At 45.5% G+C, this 23,191-nt stretch overlaps 1 protein-coding gene across 1 annotated transcript; it reads left to right on the top strand.

Annotated features, from left to right (window-relative positions):
- Window positions 1-19,234: 19,234 nt before the first annotated feature.
- On the top strand, window positions 19,235-22,192 carry LOC118885721 (paraneoplastic antigen-like protein 8C). Its single transcript, XM_036834649.1, is given in 2 exon segments — window positions 19,235-19,787; window positions 19,789-22,192. Coding segments are annotated over 2 exon segments (612 nt in total). The 5' UTR covers window positions 19,235-19,742; the 3' UTR covers window positions 20,356-22,192.
- The last annotated feature ends 999 nt before the right edge of the window (window positions 22,193-23,191 follow it).

Raw genomic sequence — 23,191 nt, 5'->3', positions numbered from 1 at the left:
CTTTGGAGAGTGAGGGGATAAAAGCTGGATTTCTATGTTCCTTTCACTGAAATCCAGATGGGTCCGAAAGTCGAATGCAAACCATGAAGCCATCAAGCACTCCAAAAAAAAACTGGGGAATTAATATATGCACTTAGAAGTGGGGGAAATATTTTTCTAAGTGGAAAAACAGAACTCAGGAGCTATGAGGAGCAAACTTGATACATTTGAATTTTAAAGCTTCTATATGATCAAAGAATTGTAAAGTCTAAGAAACTGACAAACTGAATGCCTATATTTGAAATCATTCCATTGATGTGTTCTCTTTTTTTTTTCTCCATTTCCAAAACCTTTTAATTGATTTATTTTTTTTTATTTTTTTTAACATTTTAATGGTTGTTAAGTGAGCTGTTCTCAACTTTCTTTTCAGCAATGTCCCAGCTCTGGTAACAGTTTTTAAACAGCTGTCAGTTCTAATCTTGGTTACACAAATCCAAAAGGATTCAAAGTGGTGCAATGAGGAAGTTGTGGGTTTTTTAAAAAAATTTTTGATCAAATTGTGAAGTTCTTGTCATTTCTAATCTTGGTTACGCAGGCCCAGAAGGATTCAAAGTGGTACAGTGGGGGAAATTTTTTTTTTTAATATCTGAATGGAATTGTGAAACTCTTCTCATTTCTTACCACAAATGAGAAAGTCACAAGGGAAATACCCTGAATTTGCCAGCATGAAGCAAACCCTTGTGTGCAAACTTGTTACACAGTCATTTGTTATAAAGCTGTTATGTCACAAGGCTGAATAAATCCTTAGCAGATGCTCTTGTCATTTTTTGGAGCCTGAGGAATGTGAGAGGTGGCAACTGCTGGCTTAAACAATCTCACTGGCGAGGACGTGCCAGGGCCGGACTATTCAGATACGGCTATAAGTGTTTTATTCAGTGACAGATTTACAAGAGCAATCAGAGCTGCAGAAAAAGGAAGGGGAAAAAAAAAGAAAGAAAGAAAAAAGAATCACTGTGGTTGCTGCCAATAATGTGGTCTTGGCTTCCAACAGATTTTATTTTTAGGTTGTGGTGGCTTGGTTTTTATTTAATAAGGACCCATATAAAGAAGAAAACAAGAAGTGACCCATTAACCTACTGCCAAAATAGCCCCTGTGGACATTTAAAAAGAAGGTATGCACAGTGTTAGACACTGAGGCAGTGCAGGATTGAAAATAGAAAGCACCATCCCCTCCCACTTCTCCTCTGCCTCCCCTAAAGCCAATGGCCATAACACGTTCACATTTTTCCTTCTAAAAGAGAAAAAATGTTTATGTATATACTGGCACACATCTCTCTATGTGTGTGCGTATGCATGTATTTGTGTGTGTATATGTGTCTGTGTCTATATGTCCTGTGTACGTGTGTGTAAATGTATGTGTATGTATGTGTATATAGACACATATGTATTTATGTGTATATCTGTATACATGGTTGGATATTTACACATGTATATGTGTGCATGTGTGTGTATAAATGTATGCATATATGTTGGTGTGTAGGTATGTATGTGTTTTTGTATATGTGTCTGTGATAACAGCAGAAGTAGTCGCTTATATATCACACAGGATCTATTTTTTATTAATTAATTAATTAATTAATTTTAAATCTTTTAAATTTTTGGCTGCATTGGGTCTTCGTTGCTGCACGCGGGCCTTTCTCTAGTTGCAGCGAGTGGGGGCTACTCTTCGTTGTGGTTCGTAGGCTTATTGCTGTGACTTCTCTTGTTGCAGAGCATGGGCTTTAGGAGCATGGGCTTCAGTAGCTGTGGCACGCGGGCTCAGTAGTTGTGGCTCGCGGGCCCTGGAGCGCAGGCTCAGTAGTTGTGGCACACAGGCTTAGTTGCTCTGCAGCATGTGGGATCTTCCCGGACCAGGGCTCGAACCCGTGTCTCCTGCATTGGCAGGCGGATTCTTAAACCGCTGCGCCACCAGGGAAGCCCCACGCAGGATCTATTAAGATCTATTAAGAAATATCATCAGTTCTACTTTTTACCCTGGATTGGTCTCCATCTCCTCCCACCTCCCTGCCTGCTCCCATGATTGCCAGATAAACCCAATGAAATTTAGATTTCAGATAAACGATTTTGTTTGGTATAAGTATGTCCCAAATATTGTATGGGACGTGCTTATAACTAAAATAATATTCATTGTTTATCTGAAATTAAAATTTCACTGGGCAACCTACCTTTTAATTTATTATATCCAGCAACCTCTAGCCCCTCTATAGAAGATTCCCCACATGCGGCCAGAGGGTTCCTGTTAGCCCCTAAGTCAGATCGTGTCCCTCTCTGCTCAGAACCCTGGCTTCTATATCCCTCAGAATCAAAGCCCAAGATCTCATCATGGCCCTACTAACTTTACCTTCTACTTACTTCTTTGCCTTCATCTCCCTCCACTCTCTCCCTTGTTTACTCTGCTCCAGCTGAGAGATAGGCTGGGGCCTGGGACCCTTTTGCTGCAGTGCTGCCATGCTTGCACCTGGACACACCTCTCCTCCAGCAACAGAATACAAAGAAACTGTATGGGACTAAAAATAACTGCCTGCATGTGCACTTGGGGCAAATTCTGGACAAAAGATACAAAGAGACCAAAAAACCCAACTGCCACTTTTGAAGACCCTGGAGCAAAAGGCGGGGGAAGGTCAGGAGCAAAAAAACACGGTACTGCGCTCGGCCCCTGCACACAACATCACCTAAGGGGTGGGCAAACCACCTAAGCCACCGCTCCAGCCGGACCCCGGGACACACCCTTACCCTCACCCCATGTAAGGAACAAGCTCGCCCCCCAACCCCCCGGCCCCAGGGAGCGAGCCAGCAAGGGAACCTGTTGTTTGTTCTCGCTCCCCCCCACCCCGCGCCCCGCTGCCGCAGGGGCCCCGATAAAGCCTTGCCTGAATTTCTTGTCTGGCCTCTGATCAATTTCTATTGATTAAGGAGGCCAAGAACCCTGGTCGGTAACACAGCTACCCTGCTATTCCTTGATCACAATACGCATAGTCCTGCCTCAGGGCCTTTGCACTGGCTGTTCCGTCTGCCTGAACTGCTGTTGCTCCAGATAGTTCCATGACTTACTCTCTCATTTCCTTTAAGTCTTTGTTCAAATGGCATCTTTTCAATGACACATGCTCTGACCACTCTACCAAAAAGTGCCTCCCTCCTCCCCACCTCTCCTATCTTTAGAACTTATCACTTCCTCACTTACTGTTTTATTTATTTATTTGTTTGTTTATTTATTTATTTATCTATTATTTGTCTCCTCCTACTAGAATATAAGCACCATGAGGGCAGGAATTTTCTTTTTTTCTTTCTTTCTTTTTGGCTGCGTTGGGTCTTAGTTGCTGTGTGTGGGCTTTCTCTAGTTGCGGCGAGTGGGGGCTACTCTTCTTTGCGGTGCGTGGGCTTCTCATTGCAGTGGCTTCTCTTGTTGCGGAGCACAGGCTCTAGGCGCGCGGGCTCAGTAGTTGTGGCTCACGGGCTCTAGAGCACAGGCTCAGTAGTTGTGATACATGGGCTTAGTTGCTCTGCGTCATGTGGGATCTTCCTGGACCAGGGCTCAAACCCATGTTCCCTGCACTGGCAGGCGGATTCTTAACCACTGCGCCACCAGGGAAGTCACTCTTTTGTTTGTTTGTTTGTTTGGTTTGGTTTACTGCAGTATCCTAAGCACCTAGAACAGTGCCTGGCATGAAGTTCAATAAATATTTTGAGGGTGTGTGTGTGTAATTAATAAATGGAGCCAAGACTACTTGGGTTCAGATTCAAGTTCTCTGCTTACTAGCTGTGTGACCAGTTTTTCTTAATCTCTCTGAGCTTCAGTATCCTCTGCTGTAAATTGGGGATAATGGCAAGACCCTCATAGAGTTGTTGTGGAGACTAAATGAATTAATGCAGGTCTAGTAGCTTGTGTGTAGTATTATATAATTTTTAATTATTATAATCAGTAGTAGTATTGGGAATGCCAACAGTGTTATTAATCGGGCATCATTCAGTTGCAAATAATAGAACCACAGTTCGAATTGGCTTACATAAAATAAAATTTTCTTAAAAAGGGATTTTATTGGCTAACGTAATTCAGCGATGGTTTGGCTTCAGGCATGGCTGAATCCAGTTGTACTGAGTAATGTCCTCAGAGAATCGTTCTCCTTCTGTCTCTAGACTTTTTTGTGTGTTAGCTCTATTCACAGGCAGGCTTCCAGCAACTCTGGGCTCCTGTCCTCCCAGATTCATCCAGTGTAAAGAGGAATGAGAGCTCCCCCCACCCCCAGTCATTCTAGGAAAAGTCCCAGGTTGAGCTGTGCTTGACTGTGAGTGGGTCGTGTGCTGACCCTGGGACCAGAGATAGAGTTTGTGCCATGGGAATCACATGGAGGAGATGGAGAGAGGCATGATTTCCTGAGGAACATGAAGGTAGTGTTTCTAGAAGAAAGGATGCTAGCTAGACCAACACCACATTTCACCACATCATCATTATTATTATATTTATTATCTGTAATTGTGTTTTATGTTACTATTTCAGGATTGTGCAGCACAACACAGACTGCTAGTAGTTCCACAAAACTGTTTCCTTCTTTTCTTTTTAAGATTTTTAAAAATATTTATTTTATTTATTATCATTTAATTTTGGCTGCATTGGGTTTTTGTTGCTGCGCGTGGGCTTTCTCTAGTTGTGGCGAGCGGGGGCTACTCTTTGTTAGGGTGCGCGGGCTTCTCATTGTGGTGGCTTCTCTTGTTGTGGAGCACGGGCTCTAGGTGTGCGGGCTTCAGTAGTTGTGGCACGCGGGCTCAGTAGTTGTGGTGCATGGGCCTAGTTGCTCCGTGGCATGGGATCTTCCCGGACCAGGGCTCGAACCCGTGTCCCCTGCATTGGCAGGCAGATTCTTAACCACTGCACCACCAGGGAAGCCCCTGTTTCCTTCTTTTGCTGTGCACACCTCTGTAAGACACTTCCCAGCCTCCTTTGACCACGTGACTGAGTTCTAAGCAATGGGACCTGAGTGGAAGGGAATTTAAACCTCCTGCCCATGATTCTCTCTACTCGTTCCTTGTTGAAGCCAACTGGAACAGAGAAGACTCACGGAACCACCTCAGAAGCCAAAAGTTGAACATGGAGGAGCTATAAGGTGGAAGGAACTTGGGTTCCTGGATCACACCTTGAGGAAAAGCATCTGCAATCAAGAACAACCATGACTTTACATGAGCAAGAATAAACTCCTATCATTGTTTGAGCCATTAGACATTTTTGGGAGGTGTGTTTGTTACAGCAGCTAATGTTACCCTGACTAAGACAACAGGAGAAATGAAGTTTATAGTTTCCCCAGGTGAAGTCTAGTTGATAGAGAGATACATATTCCTTTCCCAGCTCTGGACCTAGTAGTCAAAGGCAGGTTCTGGTGTAAAATTCATGGAGTGTCTTTCCAGGGAGGACTGATAGCAACCATCTTCCCTATGTATTGATCACATCAACTTAAGAGGCTGTATTTATTAGGCTGTTTTACTTTTAAGCTACAGAAGCTTAGGCTTCTGTTTTAAAAAAGCTGAATTGGCTCTTGGAAATACAGTGTGGGCAGAGCAGAGTGGGTTGTATTGTTTGTTTGTTTGTTTGGACACCTTTACAACAATTGGGAATATAGATGGCTGTCTCTCTGAATCTGCCTTCTCTGCATGTCTCTGCCTGTTGGCTTTATCTTTTGAATCTGAGACCACCTTTTTTTTTCAGGAGAAGCTCCTGACACATTCTAAGCTCACATTCCCCAAATTCTCATTTTTTCCAAAGAAGAACTGAGGCTGTCTCTGGTCTTAAGGCCTGAAAGCCCACCTGTCCCCTCCTGCAATCCTGTCCTGGCATCTCCAACAACTGTCTGTGTAATGCTGACTATCACCCCATGGCTCTCTGGGCCCAGTTTCTCTTCTGTAAGTCAGTCAGTAAAGAATGTGTTTGACTGAAAGTAATAGAAAACGATGATATAAAAAATATGTACTTATTTTTCTCACATAAAAAGTCCGGAAGAATGTGGTTTGGTATTGGTTCAATGGTATTGAAGGTATTGGTTCAATGACATCTGATGTCCCAGGTTCTTTGTCTCTCTGCCTCACCATCCTTAGAGTGTTGACTTTCATGTTTGTGCCTGTTGCTTCATGACCACAGGATGGCTGCTACAACTCTGACCATCACATCCACAATCAAGGTAGGAATAAGGGGAAAGCCCTTTCTGACCCTTATTATCAGGGACACAAAGGTTTACCAGAAGCCTCCTAGCTGACTTCTGCTTTCATCTCCTTGGCCATGATGGTGTTACATGACTGTGAGTAGTAGTCAAGGATGCTGGGAAAATGAGTCCCTGGCTTTCAGCCTCGAAAACAGTGGTGGGTAGTGAAGAAGGGGGCTGGGAATGATCTTTGGGTTACCATAGGAACCACTGGAGTTCAGTGTCATGAATGTGATGAATAAGGAAGAGTCTGAGACAAGGAGGAAACAGAAGTTCTTATGGGGGGTGAGGATGATTCCTTTCCACGGGGGGTGTAATTTACAGCTGAGGGACAATCCATGGTCAGTTGTGACTCTGGAATCTTCTGTGACAAGGGAGAAGTAACAGAAACAACAATAATAATACAACAGTAATAATTAGCAACTAACATATGGGCCAGGCACCTGCTCTACAGACACAGACTCATTTATTGCTCCAACAAACCCTATGATTACTCCTATGATTATATCCTCACTGGGCTCACAGCTTCACTCTTATTCCCCACGGTGTGTTCCCCACTCAGCAACCAGAGGGAACCTTTAAAACTGAAGTCAGATTATGTCTCTCCTTAGCTCAGAGCCCTCCCATGGCTCCTCCCTCACTCGCAGTAAAAGCCAGAGTCCTTGCTGTGGCCCCAAAAGCCTCAGACAATCTGCCCTCCCTCCACCTGTCATCTCTCTGACCTCATTTCCCCCTACTTCTCACCCTGCCAGCCACACTAGCCTCCTTGTTTTTTTCTTGCAAGCTCTAGGCATGCTTCTGCCCCAGGACCTTTGCACTTGCTAAATCCTTCTGCTAAGGTTCTTTCCCGATTTCCACAGGACTTGCTCCCTCGCCTCCTTCAGGTCTCTACTGAGATGTCCCTTTCTCCCCAAGGTCTCTCTGACCCAGTCCCCGAGCTCTGTCAGTTCCTCATTCTTTTTTTTTTTTTTTTTTTTTTTATTTATTTATTTTGGGCTGCATTGGGTCTTCGTTTCTGTGCGAGGGCTTTCTCTAGTTGCGGCAAGCGGGGACCACTCTTCATCGCGGTGCGCGGGCCTCTCACTATCGCGGCCTCTCTTGTTGCGGAGCACGGGCTCCAGACGCGCAGGCTCAGTAATTGTGGCTCACGGGCCCACTTGCTCCGCGGCATGTGGGATCCCCCCAGACCAGGCCTCGAACCCGTGTCCCCTGCATTGGCAGGCAGATTCTCAACCACTGCGCCACCAGGGAAGCCCCAGTTCCTCATTCTTGATTTGTTTGCTACCTAGCACTTACCACCATCTGACTGCCCATAGAGTTTATTCATTTCTTTTGTTTTTCTCCTTCTGTAGAGTGGAAGCTCCCCAAGGGCTGGGGGGTTTGCCTGTCTCATTCATGCTGCATCTCCAGCACTTAGAACAGTGCCTGAAACGTAGAAGATGCTCAATAAATATTAGTTGGATAAAGGAATGGTTGATCTCCATTTTGAAGATAAAGAGAGCTACTGTTGATTGTGCACTTACTGTGTGCCAGCGACCACCCTACGGGCCTCCAGTGTATCCATGCACCAAGCCTTCATTACAATGCTGTGAGGATTCAGTTATCCCCAATTTACAGATTGAGAAATTGAGGCCCAGGGAGATGAAGAAAGCTGCTCTACCAAGTTTCTGCTACAGTAATAAATTACCACAAACTCAGTGGCTTAAAACAATACACATTTATTGTCTTAAATTCTGGAGATTAGAAATCTAAACAGGTCAGCAGGGCTGTGTTCCTTCCAGAGGCTCCAGGGACGAATCCCTTTCCCTGCCTTTTCCATTGTATAGAGGCTGCTTGCATTCCCTGGCTCACGGCCCTTCCGTGCCTCTCTTGGAACTCTGCTTCCCTCCTTCTCTGACTCTGACCCTCCTGCTTCCCTCTTTCCTGTATAAGGATCTTTTTGATTCCGTTGGGCCCCCCTGGATGATCTAGGTTACCGTCCCCATCTCAAGGTCCTTAACTTGATCACATCTGTGAAGTCCCTTTTGCCGCAGGAGGCAACACGTTCCCAGGGTCAGCACAGCAACTGTCCTTGGGGGACATTATTCAGCCCATCACAGTTCCTATAGTTACGTTCAGAAAATAATCCACAGCGCTGAGGTTCAAACTCGCATCTGGCTGACCGCAGAGCCCCCGGTCTATCCTACTCGCCATGACTGCGGGAGGAGACCCGTCACAGCCCCCACCTTTCTCTGGGGTGCAAAGAGAAGCTTCCCGTGCCGCCTCGGAGGCCCTCCAAACTCTGGGCGCCGCGTTCCCTCCGTCCCCCCAGCTCCCCACCCCCTGCCACTGGGCTCCTGCTCCTGGAATGCAACTTGTTTCCTTTGGACTTTGGCCTGTGAACAACCTTCCAGGCCCTTCCCTCCCCCTCAGCCTGGGGATGTGCTCAGGCGGGTTGGAAGGACCGACGGGCCAGCCGGCGCCAGATTCTGGGCCCGGAGCACAGGGAGGACTTGCAGATGGGCTGGGGAAGGGGCCCACTTTTCGTGCAAAAACCATGCCCTGCCATGATGCAGGGAAGACTCAAACATCCAGCCTCCCGGACTTCACAGAAAACCCAGAACCACAAACCTCAAATGCATAACCCTCCTGTTTTTCTAGTAAGTTTTCCTCACCAAGCCTGTGGCTGGCGATTCTCCTCTCTCCTCAAACCTCCAAGTGCCCCCACCCAGCCTGAATCCCCAACTGCTGATCGCGCATCTTCCTTTGTTAAGAACAGAGACGAGACAGGCAGAGGTATTATGGGATAGAATTTGAGTCTGGATTCTGCAGCCCAACTGCCCAACTTCAGAAAGACTTGCCTCTTACCAGCTGTGTGACCTTGGGGAAGGCCCTTCCCCTCCGTGGGGCTCAGTGTTCTCATCTGTAAGATGGGGATGAAATCGTAACAGTACCTACCTCTGAGGATTTTTATGCAAATCCAACGAGTTATATTTGCAAAGTGCTCAGAACAGGGTCTGGTAGGTAAGCACTATATAAGTTTTTGTTAAAAAAGAAAATAAAATTAAAATTTGCTTCTTTAGCTTCCCACGGTGAAATTCACCTTTGCCAACATACACCTGCTTTTCTCTTCCGTCCTTGGAGGAAATGGCCATGCTCCCACCAAAAGCCAGTCCCTTCTCTGCACTGGGGTCCCACCTTCCTTACTGGGGGAAGGTTCCATCTCTCTCTAACCTGTTTCACTGTCTCTCTTGCATCATTTCTTGGTTTTTAGAAGCCCTCTTTGACCCCATGTCCAGCTACCACCCCATTCCCCCCCTTTCCTCTTTATAGCAAAACACCTTGAAAGAACTGCTACCCTTGGGTTTCGACAGACACACCTTCCACTCAACTCTTCCAACCCCCTGTGCTTTGATTTCTGTTCCCACCTCTCAAAAAGTACAGGGGCCTCCGTTTTGTAAAGCCAACAAAACAGCCGCTTCTCTGCCCTCATCGGACCTCTACCACTTCCCTGAAGCCCTCTCCTCTCTGTGCTGTTAAATTCTTATTCTGAAATAATTTCAAACTTAACAGCTGAGTTGCAAACTAGGACCAAGAACACCTGCGTCCCTGTAACATTCTGGCAGGAATGTGTCATCATTCCATCTCTCTCTCTGTTCCTCCCCAGCCCTCCCCCTTTCTCCCTCTGTTATGAGCTGTGTCCCTCCCCCCAAAATGATATGTTGAAGTCTTAACCCCCAGTAGCTCAGAATGTGACCTTATTTGGAAAGAGGGTGGTTGAAGACATAATCAGTAAAGATGAGGTCCTACTAGAGTAGAATGGGCTCCGAATCCCATGTGACTGGTGTCCAGTAAGAAGACAGCCACGTGAATGAAGACAGAGGCACAGAGACGTGACACGTGACAGAGGCAGAAATGGGAGTTGTGCAGCTGTAAGCCAAGGAAAGCCAAGGCTTGTCAGCAAACCACCGGAAGCTAGGAAGAGGCAAGGAGACAAGGATGGATCCCCCTAGACATTGCAGAGGAAGCATGACCCTATTGGTTTCAGACCTCCGGCCTCAGAACAGTGAGTGAATAAATTTCTGTTGTTTGAAGCCACCGTGATTGTGGCATTTTGATATGGCAGCCCTAGGAAACTAATACACACCATCCTCCACTCTTTCTCTCTATATGCATATTTTTTTTTCTGAACCTTTTGAGAGTAAGTTGCATACATCATGCTTCTTTACCTCTAAATATGTCAGTGTTCACTTCCTAAAAATAAGAAGGACCTTCTCTCACACAACCACGGTAGTTACCAAAATTAGGAAATTCAACACTAACACCACACATTTATTCACCCCAAAGTCCATATTCAATTTCATCAATCATCCCAATCATGTCCTTTCCAGCAACTGTATTTTTCAGCCCAGAATTTAATGTGAGATCAGAAGTTGCATTCAGTTTTCTCCTTCTCATCTCCTTCACTCTGGAGCCGTTTCCCATTCTTCCTTGACTTTTGTGACCCTGACACTTTGAAGAGTACAGGCCAGTTATTCTGTGGAATGACCCTTGATGTGGGCTTGTCTGGTGTCTCCTGGAGGTTGGATTCAGGGATGCACTTTTGGCGGGAATTCCCCAGAAGGGATGCTGTGTCCTCCTCGGTATATTATAGCGGGGGCGCCTGATTTCAGTACGTCCCACCACGGGGGATGTTTGCTTTGATCACTTGATTAAAGTGGCGTCTGCCAGGCTGCTCTGGCATGAATCACTACCTTTCCCTTTGTAACTCCTCTCTTTGCTTTAAACACACACACACACACACACACACACACACACACACACACACCTCCCTTCGTTTTGTAAGCAATACCTCTTGAGGATTTCAGTTTCCTAGAAAGGGAATCTTTTGATACTTGCACAGAGAGAACTCCCTCCTGCTTTTCTTTTACATGTGCATTATATGGATGCACCATGATTTGCTAAACAGCCCTCTATAAACGGATACTTGGGCCAATTCCAATATTTTGCTATTCTTCTTTGCTCTTCAAGCACACACTCTTGGGGTTCTTCTGCCCCCTCCCCTCCTGCGCAATCCCTTTTCTTTTCTTTCTTTTTTTAAAATTATTTATTTATTTATTTTTGGCTGTGTTGGGTCTTCGTTGCTGTGCGAGGGCTTTCTCTAGTTGCGGCAAGCGGGGGCCACTCTTCATCGCGGTGTGCGGGCCTCTCACTGTCGCGGCCTCTCCCGTTGCGGAGCACGGGCTCCAGACGCGCAGGCTCAGTAGTTGTGGCGCGCGGGCTCAGTTGCTCCGCGGCATGTGGGATCTTCCCAGACCAGGGCTCGAACCCGTGTTCCCTGCATTGGCAGGCAGATTCTCAACCACTGCGCCACCAGGGAAGCCCCGCAATCCCTTATCTTGATTCCTCCTCTTCTGCCTGACATTGATCCACCCCAGGGCCATTTTCTCTCCTTTCTCCACACCCTCTCTCTAGATGATCTCATCCTGCCCCTCAGCTTAAAATACCTCCATGTGCCAATGACTTCTATATTTATATCTCCACCCCGTCTCTCCCCTGAACTCCAGGCTCGTATGTGTAATTCTGTTTTGATGTCTGATAGGCGTATCACATTTAAGACCTCCCCAAAAGGAATTCCTGATCTCCCAGCTCATTTCTCCCTAAAGTTTCCCCATCATGGTGAATAGACCCACCATCACTCTAAACATCTGAGCCAAAAATAGAGTCATTAAAATTTTTTCATTGAGATGCAATTCATGTAATATAAAATTAACCATTTTAAAGTGTACACAAGTGGCATTTAGTACCTTCACAATGTTGTGCGACCATCACCTCTATTTAGTCCAAGAATTTTCATCACCCCCAAAGGAAATCCAATACTCATTAAGCAGTCACTCCCCATTCCCCCCTCCCTCAATACCTGGCAACCACGAATCAATTTTATATCCCTACGGCTTTACCTATTTGGGAGATTTTATATAAGTGAAGTCATACAGTATGTGGTGTTTTGTGTCTGACTTCTTTGACTTAACATAATGTTCTCAAGGCTCATCGATGTTGTAGCATGTATCAGAATTTCATTCCTTTCTGTGGCTGAATATATTCCATTGTATGGCTATACCACACTTCGTTTATCCATTCATCCATCCATCAATGGATGGATCCAGGACTGTATGAAGGTACATGGATCAAGGTAGGAGGCTACAACATATTTTATTTAACAGCTTATCAATTTGATTTATAACATTTAAATAGTTAACTATATACAACTTAACAGCAAAAACAACACAAAGCAATTCAAAACGGGGAAAGGACTTGAATAGACGTTTCTCCAAAGAAGATATACAAATGGCAACAAGCATATAAAAAGATGCTGAACATCATTAGTCATTAGGGAAATGCAAATCAAAACCACAATGAGATATCACTTAATATCCACGAGGATGGTTATTATTTAAAAAAGAAAAACAACATGACACTGTTGGCAAGGATGTGGAGAAACTGGAACCCTTGTGCATTGCTGGTGGGAATGTAAAATGGTGCAGCAGCTGTGGAAAACAATATGGTGGTTTCTCAGAAAAATTAAATGCAGAATTGCCATGTGATCCAACAATTCCACTCTTAGGTATATACCCAAGATAATTGAAAGCAGAGACTCAAAGAGTCAATGTACACCAATGTTCATACCAACATTATTAACAGTAGTCAAAACGTTAGAACAACCCAAGTGTCCATCAACAGATGAATGGACAAACAAAATGTGGTATATCCATACCTGGAATATTACTCAGTCATAAAAAGGAATACAGCACTGACACATGCTACAACATGGATGAACCTTGGAAACATTATCCTAAACGAAAAAAGCCAGACACAAAGGCCAGACAAATACCGTGTGACTCCCCTTATATGAGGAGACAAATGCATAGAAACAGAAAGTAGAATAAAGGTTACCAGGAGCTAGGGGAGGGAGAGAATGGGGAGTTTTTGTTCAACAGGTATAGTTTGTTTGGGATGACGAGAAAGTTCTGGAAATAGTTGTGATGGGTACATAACGTTGTGAATGTAGTTAATGTCACTGAATTGTATCTTTTTAAATGGTTAAAGTAGTAAATGTTGTGTTATGTATATTTTACCACAAATTTTTTAAAAGCCAAAAAAGAGGGAACTATAAAAATATACATTTATCTATTTAGTAAATGGGCCAACATGTGTACTCATGGCCCAGCCCCACAAATGCTCAAGACACACCATTTCCTCTATTCCCCTTCCCTAGCTGCCAGCCAGAGAAAAAGCCCCAAGTCCCCATCCTCAAAGTCCTGCCATCACCTCCGCTCTCCTGCCACCTGCTTTTTTCTCCAATTTTCTCCGTAACTCTCCCTTGTTCCCTCTGCCCCAGTCACACTGGTGTCTTTGCTATTTCGCAAACACACCAGGCAGGCTCCAGCCTCAGGGCCTTTGCACTGGCTGCTCTTTCTGCTTGGAACACTATTCTCTCAAATATTCACATGGTCACTCCTTCATCTCCTTCAGGTCCTGGCTCAAACGTCACCTCAGCACACTGTAAAAATTACAACCCCCCCATACATGTGTGTTACACTCGCACACACTTTTTCTCTTTATCCCTCTTTCCTGCTTTATTTTTTCCCAAAACCACTCATTATCACCCTGTAACGTATTCTATATCTTTCTTATTTATTTTGTCTCTGCTCTATCTGCCCAACAGAGTGCCAGCTCTCAAAGGGCAGGGAATTTTGTCTGTCTTGTTCACTGCTCTATCCTCACTGCCTAGAATCCAACTCATACCTGGTGCAGATGATATACTAATTTCCTTTATTTGTAAAGCTTTCCTACTCCTCAGCAAAAAAAAAAAAAAAAAAAAAAAAAAAAAACCTCAAATTTTTTAAAAAAGAGTAAAGATATGAACAGAAAATTTAGAGAAAAAATTAAATTAAAAATTAAAAAATTAACTAGCTGTGTGGCCCTAGGTAAGTGATTTACCCTCTCTGATCTTTCCCCTGACTATAAAATACAGGAGCTGCTCAATAAATACTTGTTGAATAAATGAGCAACTAAATCAGTAAAACAATATATAACTCATAAACTGTGGTAAAAATTAAGTGACTTAAAAAAAAAAAAAAAAAAAATTAAGTGACTTACTGAAAAAGAATATATATATATATAGAAAAAGAATACATATGTGTATATATATATGTATATGTATATAATCGAATTGCTTTGCTGTACACCTAACACAACATTGTAAATCAACTATACTTCAATTTTTTAAAAAATGGTTTAAAAAAATTAAATGACTTAGTACAGATGCAGGGCTTAGAATGTTGTCTGGCACACAGCATGCCCTATGTAAGTGATAGTGATGACTCCTTTTAAAAATAGTATTATTGTTGTGGTTATTATAGGCATCCTTCAAGATCCCGTCCAGTGTCACCTCCTCCAGGAAGCCCTCCCAGATAAGACCAGACAGGATCAGTTGCTCAGGGTCCCCAAAGCACTTTATGTAGTTTTCTCTTTAAACTTCAGCAAGACATGTCCCAATTAGTATACTCTGTATTCTATGCCCCGCACCAAGGATAAGAACACATTTTCGTGATAATTATAGGGCTTTTCTCCCTGGCTGTAAACAGGCTGGCCTGGCCTGTCATAACCACTGGACTCTAAGCTCCTAAAAGTAGAGCTTATTTCATTCACTCAAGTATGCCTAACATGTCACGCAGAGCCTGGAACAAGGAAACTTCTCAAGCAATCTTGGTGGATCCAATAAATGCACCATTCTGTCGCCTGCCTCTCAATATGGAATGTGCATAAACCCAGGGATATGCAATGGTGCCCCGAGGATTCATAAATCCATGGCAAATTTTTTTTTTGCAAGAAGCGTGTTAGAAACATCTCTATTACAAGTCTTCTTTCCCTAGTTTTATTGGAAAATAATTGACATACATCACTGTATAAGTTTAAGGCATATGGCATCATGGTTTGATTTACCTATATTGTGAAATGATTACCACAGTAAGTTCAGCCAATATCCACCTTCTCACAGAGATACAATAAAAAGAAAAGAAAGAAGGAAAGGAAAAATTTTTTCTCCTTGTGTTGAGAACCCTTAGTACTCTTTTTTTTTCTTTTTTACACTCTCATATTTATTTATCAGGTGAACAATACGTTTAAAAATCATCATTGCCAAGAACTCTTGGTATTCTTTTTTTTTTTTTAATTTATTTATTTATTTAGGCTGCGTTGGGTTTTTATTGCTGGGTGTGGGCTTTCTCTAGTTGAGGTGAGCGGGGGCTACTCTTTGCTGTGGTGCACGGGCTTCTCATTGCGGTGGCTTCTTTTGTTGCGGAGCACAGGCTCTAGGCGCGCGGGCTTCAGTAGTTGTGGCACGCAGGGGCTTAGTTGCTCTGCAGCATGTGGGATCTTCCCGGACCAGGGCTCAAACCCGTGTCCCCTGCATTGGCAGGCAGATTCTTAACCACTGCGCCACCAGGGAAGCCCCTCTTGGTATTCTTTTAGCAACTTTCCCATATCTTGTGCAGCAGTGTTAGCTAAATTCCTCATGTTGTACATTACATCCCTATTATTTATTTTATTACTCAAAGTTTGTACCTTTTGACCACCTTCACCCATTTTTTTCCACGCTTGACCCCCTGTCTCTGGCCACCACCAATCTGTTTGCTGTATATATGAGTTTGGGTTTCTGGGTTTTTTTTAAAGATTCCACATATATTTGAGATGATATGGTATTTGTCTTTCTGTATCTGACTTATTTCACTTAGCATTATATCCTCAAGGTCCATCCATGTTGTCATAAATAGCAGGGTTTCCTTCTTTTTAGTGGCTGAACAGTATTCCTGTGTGTGTGTGTGTGACATTTTCTTTATCCATTCATTCATTGATGGGCACTTAGGTTGTTTCCATACCTTGGCTATTATATATAGTGCTGCTGTGAACATGGGTGTGCAGATATCTTTTAGTGTTTTCCTTTCCTTCATATAAATACCCAGAAGTGGAAATGTTGGATCATACGGTTGATCTGTTTTTCATTTTCTGAGGAACCTCCACACTGTTTTTCATAGCAGCTGCACCAAGTTACATTCCCCATGGCAAATATTTATGATGGCCAATTTCACTTCAACTTTTGAAGGAAAAACTCACCTTTGTATTAAAATGGATAACACTATGTTATGGAGTGGGATATGAATTTTTAATGCCAAAATAAGACTTCAAAGAAGTCTGTATCAAAGAGGTGGTTCCTAAAACCCCTAGATGAGAAGGGACAATTTTCTTCTCTCTGCTGGTAAACTTGAAAAGTAATGTGTTAGTCCTGTCGTTTTATAAAGGAAGAGTCCTGGTTGGTTATGACCAGTTAGTACTCAATAAAGAAGCAGGTCCACAGGACTTCCTTGGTAGTCCAGCAGATACGACTCCACGCTTTCACTGCTGAGGGCCCGGGTTTGATCTCTGGTCAGGGAACTAAGATCCCACAAGCCATGCGACCAAAAAAAAAAAAAAGAGAGAGAGAGAGAGAGAAGCAGGTCCACTATAAGGACACGGGGTAAGGAACTTATTATGGGATAGAATCTTAAGCAATTGTAGACAAAGCTGGGGGAGGTGAAGACCCAGGAAGGGGTGGTGGGAACATCGAAAAATGTTAATAATTAGGGAGCCAGAGGGTTGCTGGAGGAAAAGTATATGTAAGGTCGGTGCCTCTGTAACTAGTATTGGGTTTTAAGTCCCTGTAGGTCAGTTGGCTGCGTGGTTGGGAAACTAGAACCTGGAACCCATGAGAATAAACTGGAAGCCTCAAGCGTCTCTTACCAACTTCAACTCCATGTGTGACCTGCTGGAGAAGCTGGTGCCTTTCCCCTGCTGAGTTGCTCAGGCTCCTGGCCCCAAATTCACAGAAGCTGGAAAAGGAAAGCTGGTGGGAGCAGGTGGAGCTGAGGTCCGGTGCTGCCCCAAGCCCACGAGGTGAGCCAGCAGATCAGTGACAAGAGGCGTGAGCCCCATTGTGGCCCCTGGGTCCTGTGCAGACCTTCCCACCATAATAGCTATTGCGTCACTTCTGTTATCTAAATCTCATGCAAATTTCCTTTTAGACAACGTTAACCCAGAGCCACCAGGGGAAAGGTGTTCTAGGATACATAGACCCAACTTAGCTCAGTTAGACAGAACTAAATTGCCACACAGCCCAGAGGGGGAGAGCAGCCTACCCAAGGTCACACAGCAACTGTATGATGGAACAGGAACCAAGCCAGGTGACACAATAGAGCACTTTCTTCTCAGGGAACAGCATAGTGTTATATGAGGTTAAATGTTTAGGCACAGGCGTCACGGTGCCCGAGGAAGGAAGTCTAGCTTTGTCATTCATTAGCTATGTGGCCTTAGGTAACTGAATTAACCTCTCTGATCCCCAGTTTTCTTGCCTATAAAATTGGGGACATTAGTAATACCTCTTCATAGGGTGGTTGTAAAATGAAATGCGTGTGTAGAGTTTAGCATGGTGCCGGGCACATTATGAGAGCTTGTGGCAGGCATGACTGTGTACACTGTTATTTCCAATTCCCCTGCACTTCTAGGTGCATGGGTGACTGTACTTCCCCACCTCCCGGAAGTTAGGTGTGGTCATGTGACTTGCTTTGGCCAATGAAATATGAGCAAAAGTCACATGTAGCTTCCTGGCGGAAGTATTCAAACGCTGGTGCATGAGTCGCTCTGCTCTCTGTTCCCTTGCTGTGGTAGTCACGGGAGCACACGATGACTTGGAAATAAAAAAGCAGCCTGCATCACTGAACCACAGCATGAAGGGGGTTGCCCTGAGAGGTCTCTGTGATTCTCTCAGCTCTGCCTTCCTCTGGATGTAGAATTCATCCTCAAGATGCCTTCTCTTGTGGTTCCCAGATGGCTTCCTGCATATGCTTCCTGCATATTTATTCTTTCCCATCTAGGGGGAAAGAGAGGGTATTCTTCCTCACAACTAGTCACAAAACTCCTGAGCGTCTTTCTAATTGGACTGAGTCCATGTATCCAGCCCTTAACCAATCTCCGTGACCAGGGAGATAGAATGCACTGATTGGCTTAGGCCTGGGTTACCTGGGTGACCACTTCTGAACCAATCACTGTGGCAAGGGGGTGGGATTATGCTGATTAGTTCAAACCCTTCAGTGCCCATCCCTGGAGCTGGGAGTTTGGAGGGTGTCAGTCTGATTCAAACTTATGGCTTTTATTACTGGGGTGGTAAGAGGAGAAATGGCCATTGTGAAGGTGAACACGTGTGCAGGACATTTCTTTTTCCTTTTAAAAAATATATTTGAAACAGTCACAAACTTATAGGAAAGTTGCATGTATGGTACAAAGAACTTCCCCCCCACCAACGGTTTTGAGAGTAAATTGCAAATCTGGTGCCCTATCATCCCTGAGTATTGTAGTGGGTGTGTCCTACAAACAAGGACATCCCACGGTAAAGATACTTTTGTTCCCTTTGATTCATACATTTTATATGAGACAACATAACAGCCCACATTCCTCCAGCAAACTTTCCATTTATCTGTTTACTTATATCCTCATAGATTCTTGGATTCTTGTTTTATTTAAGGGGTTATGATCTGTTGCGCTCATTTTTAATGTTGATGCTCAAAATGTCCCAGATTTGGCCAGTGGGAGCCCTTCAAGCTGGCTCTATGCCCTTCCACCTGTTCTCATCATTCTTTGAGCATTTCCTTACTTTCTGACCCCAAAAATGTTCCAGGCTCATCTTGTATCTTCCCTGTCCCCCGACCCCTAGAATCAGCCATTTTCTCAAGGGAGAAGAGAGGGTACTTCTGAAGGCGGGTGGCTGACCCCTCACCCCTGAATGACTCCCCTCAGACTCTGATTTAAATGCGGCCGGGCCGGGCCAATGGCAGAGGCAATGCTCTAGCAGTTGCCATGGAGACCGCTGAGCTGCAGAGCAGAAGGAGGCGGTGATGTCATTGTGGGAGCAAGTGCAGCGGCCACATCCTTGTCTTAGCCAGGCCACAGGGCAGTGAGGCTAGCCTCTGGGCCAGCGGCAAGGAATGAGCTGCCCTGCCTGCCGGGCACCCTCGCGGGACACCCCGGTGGCAGCAGCCCCAGGGCGATCAGCCGTCCCAGATCTGCTGAGACTGACAGGGCCTGTGAGACCTTTGAGGACCACCGCCAGAAAGAGGGACCAGCATCTTCATACTCTCTCTGGTGCGGCCTTGCCTAGGACTCAGGATCCATGAGCTAGCCGGCAGACACCTACCCCTGCTTCACACTCTGTAAGTCCCTAGGAATTCCCAAGAGCCCCCTGGGAGGAAGGTTACAGAAGGCTGGACACTGTGCAGCCCTGTGGGCAGGGCCTGGGGCATCTTTGGCTGAGGTGGACAAACTAGGCCCCGTGAGGCCTCTCTCGTTGCCTTGGGAAAGGGTCGTGACATCCTGGATAACTTTTTGGATTCCTGAGGCAGCTCAGGTGTGCACCATCGGGCGTACTGCTGCCTCAGAGAGCTGGGCAAGATGCTTTTCGGCGTCAAGGACATTGCATTGTTGGAGCATGGATGCAAAGGCTCTTGAGGTGGATAATTACAAGTCTCTGATGATCCTGGGTATCCCGGAAAACTGCAACCATGAGGAATTCGAAGAGATCATACAGGCCTCCCTAAAACCTCTGGGTAAGTTCGAAGTGGCTGGGAAGGCCTTTGTGGAAGAAGAGAGATCCAAGGCCGCCATCATTAGGCTGGCAGAGGACATCAGTTATGCCGTGATCCCCAGGGAGATCAAGGGCAAGGGCGGCATGTGGAGAGTGGTCTACATGCCCCAGAAGCAGGATATTGAATTCCTGACCAAGCTGAACCTCTTCCTGCAGAGCCAGGGCAGGACGGCGGAAGACGTGGCCCAGGTCCTAAGGCAGGAACTGTGCCTGACAGTGACGGGCCCCAGAGAGCTTCCTGCCAGAAACTGCTATGAGCCCGGGCCAGGGGAGAAACAGGGGCCTGGGGCCACTGCTGCGGTGGACGGGGTGCCGCCTCTGGACTCCACGAAGGAGAGCAAGGAGGGAGATGGCAAGAAAGGCAAGCGGAAGCACAAGAAAAACCGTCGACGACACCATGCATCTGACAAGAAGCTGTGAGGTGACTTGGGGTGGGCATGGGCGCGGCTGAATGAGGGTGGGCGTCAGCTGAGTGGGCGTGGGTGGCGACTTGGAAAGGTGGGTGCCCTCTGAGTAAGTTCAGGGGATGAGAGTGAATGTGAATAATGCGAGTGAGGATGAGTTACCCAGTCAAGGGAGTGGGTAACTTTTCAGTAAGAATGGGTAACATCTGACTAGTGTGAGCGAAGGTGGGTATTTTTATCTGAGTTAACTTGCGGGTGACATCTGAGTGGGTGTGGTTAAGACTTAGTTGAGTGTGAGTCACTCATCCATTCACTCATTCATTCTACAGATGTGCATTGCACACCTACTATGTCCCAGGCACTGTTCTAGGAGCTGGAGATACAGAACGGAGCAAATCCAACGCAACTTTCTGCCCTCACGGCACTCAGAGTGAGTGGGTAGCTTTTGAGTTACTTGGGTACATCTGAGTGCGAGTAGGTACCATTTGAGCAGAGTGGATAATATCTGGTTGAGTATGGATCATTCATTCATTCAACAAATATTTCCTGGGCACCTGCCTGCAGTGTACCAGACACTATTCCAGGCACTGGGAATACAGCAGAGAACAAAACGGACCCAAACCTTGCCCTCGCGGCACTCATATTAAATATTTGAGTAGGTGCGGGTAACATCTCAGTTGTTTTTTGAATACTTCAATACATATGAGTGAGCGTGGGTACCATTTGATATGTGGGTAGCATCACATCACTTGAGTATATAAGCTCAAGTGGGTAATATTTGAGTAGCTGTGCACAACACTTAAGAGTGTGGGAGTGACACCTGAGTATGCTTGTGGGTATTATTTGAGTGGGTGAGGGTAACTTCTGAATGAGGAAGAGTTTCAAAGATCCGCATACAAAGTCTAACAACCCGGAAACGCCGCGGGACCAGCTGCGCAGTCGCAGTCGGAGCCGAGCAGCGAGTCAGATTGTTGCCATGGAGACCGCGGGCCGCTTGCGGCGACTGCGTAAACACGTGTTCGCGGGAAGTGGAAGAGGAGAAATAGGGTTCGGAATTTCAAAGTTTTGCAGAAGGTCTCTTACCAGAGTTGAGGAACAGCCACGCAGGAAGAACATGTCAGGGAGATCTGTTCTGTGCTCGGGAGAAAGGCCACTATCCCCTTCGCCATGCCCGGCGGCCTGATGTTGGGGACAAACCCTCTTGCTGTGTGTGTATTGCGGGGATGAGGCCCAGACCCCTCCAGCTTTGCGCTCTGCTGGAAATCCTGTCATCGCAAAGTTTAGACCTGTTTTTGTCTTTTATAAGGATTTACCTCGAATGTGCCTCTGGCATAAACTTGTCCGGCGTGGGCTACTCTTTTGCACGAGGCAAGCAGAAACCATGACTGAGAAAGTGAGCTGTCTCCTCGCCACGTCTGAGGACCTCACTGCTCTGTGTGTGACTCTGAAAAAAGCTGTCACTGTTCTCTACATGCTGGGTCTCCCTTACAGGAGTGGTCAGACATGGGACATTTCTGCTCTGATTGGTGCCTGGGGTGAGGGTATGAGTCTCCCCAAATTAAATCCCAGAAGCTCTAACTTATGCTCAACTCTCTAAAGAACAAAAGGCAAGACTTCCAGGGAATGGTCAAAAGGAGGTAATAATTAAGAGGTCACCTTCAACAATAATCAATTTACAACACTTAACATATAGTCCCCAAGTCTATAAGCTGAGTCCCCCAGAATGGTGAGGAAAAACCACAACAAAAAAACAATCAAGTAAAGTCCAAGTGTCTGTGGGTAGACAGAACACCTGCTCAGGATGTCTGACCTGTGAGTTTGCAAACTTCCATTAGTTCAGGGATTTGCAAAGGTTTGAGCTGAACTTTTTTTTTTTTTTTTTTGAGCTGAACTTTTTAATTTATTTATTTTTAAATTTTATTTATTTATTTATGGCTGCACTGGGTCTTTGTTGCTGAGCATGTACTTTCTCTAGTTGCGGCGTGCGGGGGTTTCTCTTTGTTGCGGTGCGCGGGCTTCTCATTTCAGTGGCTTCTCGTTGCGGAGCCTGGGCTCCAGGTGCACGGGCCTCAGCATTCGTGGCTCGCAGGCTAAATAGTTGTGGCTCGCGGGCTCTAGAGCGCAGGCTCAGTAGTTGTGGCGCACGGGCTTAGTTGCTCCGCGGCACGTGGGATCTCCCGGACCAGGGCTTGAACCCGTGTCCCCTGCATTGGCAGGCAGATTCTTAACCACTGTGCCACCAGGGAAGCCCTGAGCTTCTTTTTAAAAATGCAATTTACACACAGAGAGACAGGCTCAAGATTCTTACCTACCAAACTGTAGTGGTGGAGACTCCTCAGTGTATTACGATGGTGGGCATCAGTCATGTTTGTGAATTCCAGCATCCAAACCCCTTTCTTATTTCTGCAAGGCTGCCCCATTTTGCCCCGCTCGCAGAGCCAAAAGGTGGAAGTTCTTTCCCTGCACCCGACCTTGGCAGCCAGGATGCAGGCAGACCTCCCACCCTCAGGCAGTTAGAGACTCCCGTTAGGTCCTTGCATTCGCAGCAGGTGTCAAGACAGAGGAATTTTTAGAGTTTACTTGCTTTGACATGACCTAAGACCTTGAAGACTCTGATTTCTGTCCATTCCCCAAGCTGGCTTTCTACCATCAGCCTTGACAGCATTTGTCTTGTGCAATGGTTGGGATAAAGCTTTTCCTGCCGTCCCCACACATGTATGTGAACTTCTTGCAAATGCACCCATGGTCTAGAAGATTGTAGCTCTCTACTGATCTTTGTATTCCTTGCAAATTTCCAACCTGGGCATACTCACTGACAGAATATTGTACTATTTTGTTTCTGTTTCCTGAGA

Source organism: Balaenoptera musculus, chromosome 19 (assembly GCF_009873245.2).
Source record: "Balaenoptera musculus isolate JJ_BM4_2016_0621 chromosome 19, mBalMus1.pri.v3, whole genome shotgun sequence".
Taxonomy (NCBI): Eukaryota; Metazoa; Chordata; class Mammalia; order Artiodactyla; family Balaenopteridae; genus Balaenoptera; species Balaenoptera musculus.
This window is presented reverse-complemented; position numbering and strand designations above follow the sequence as displayed.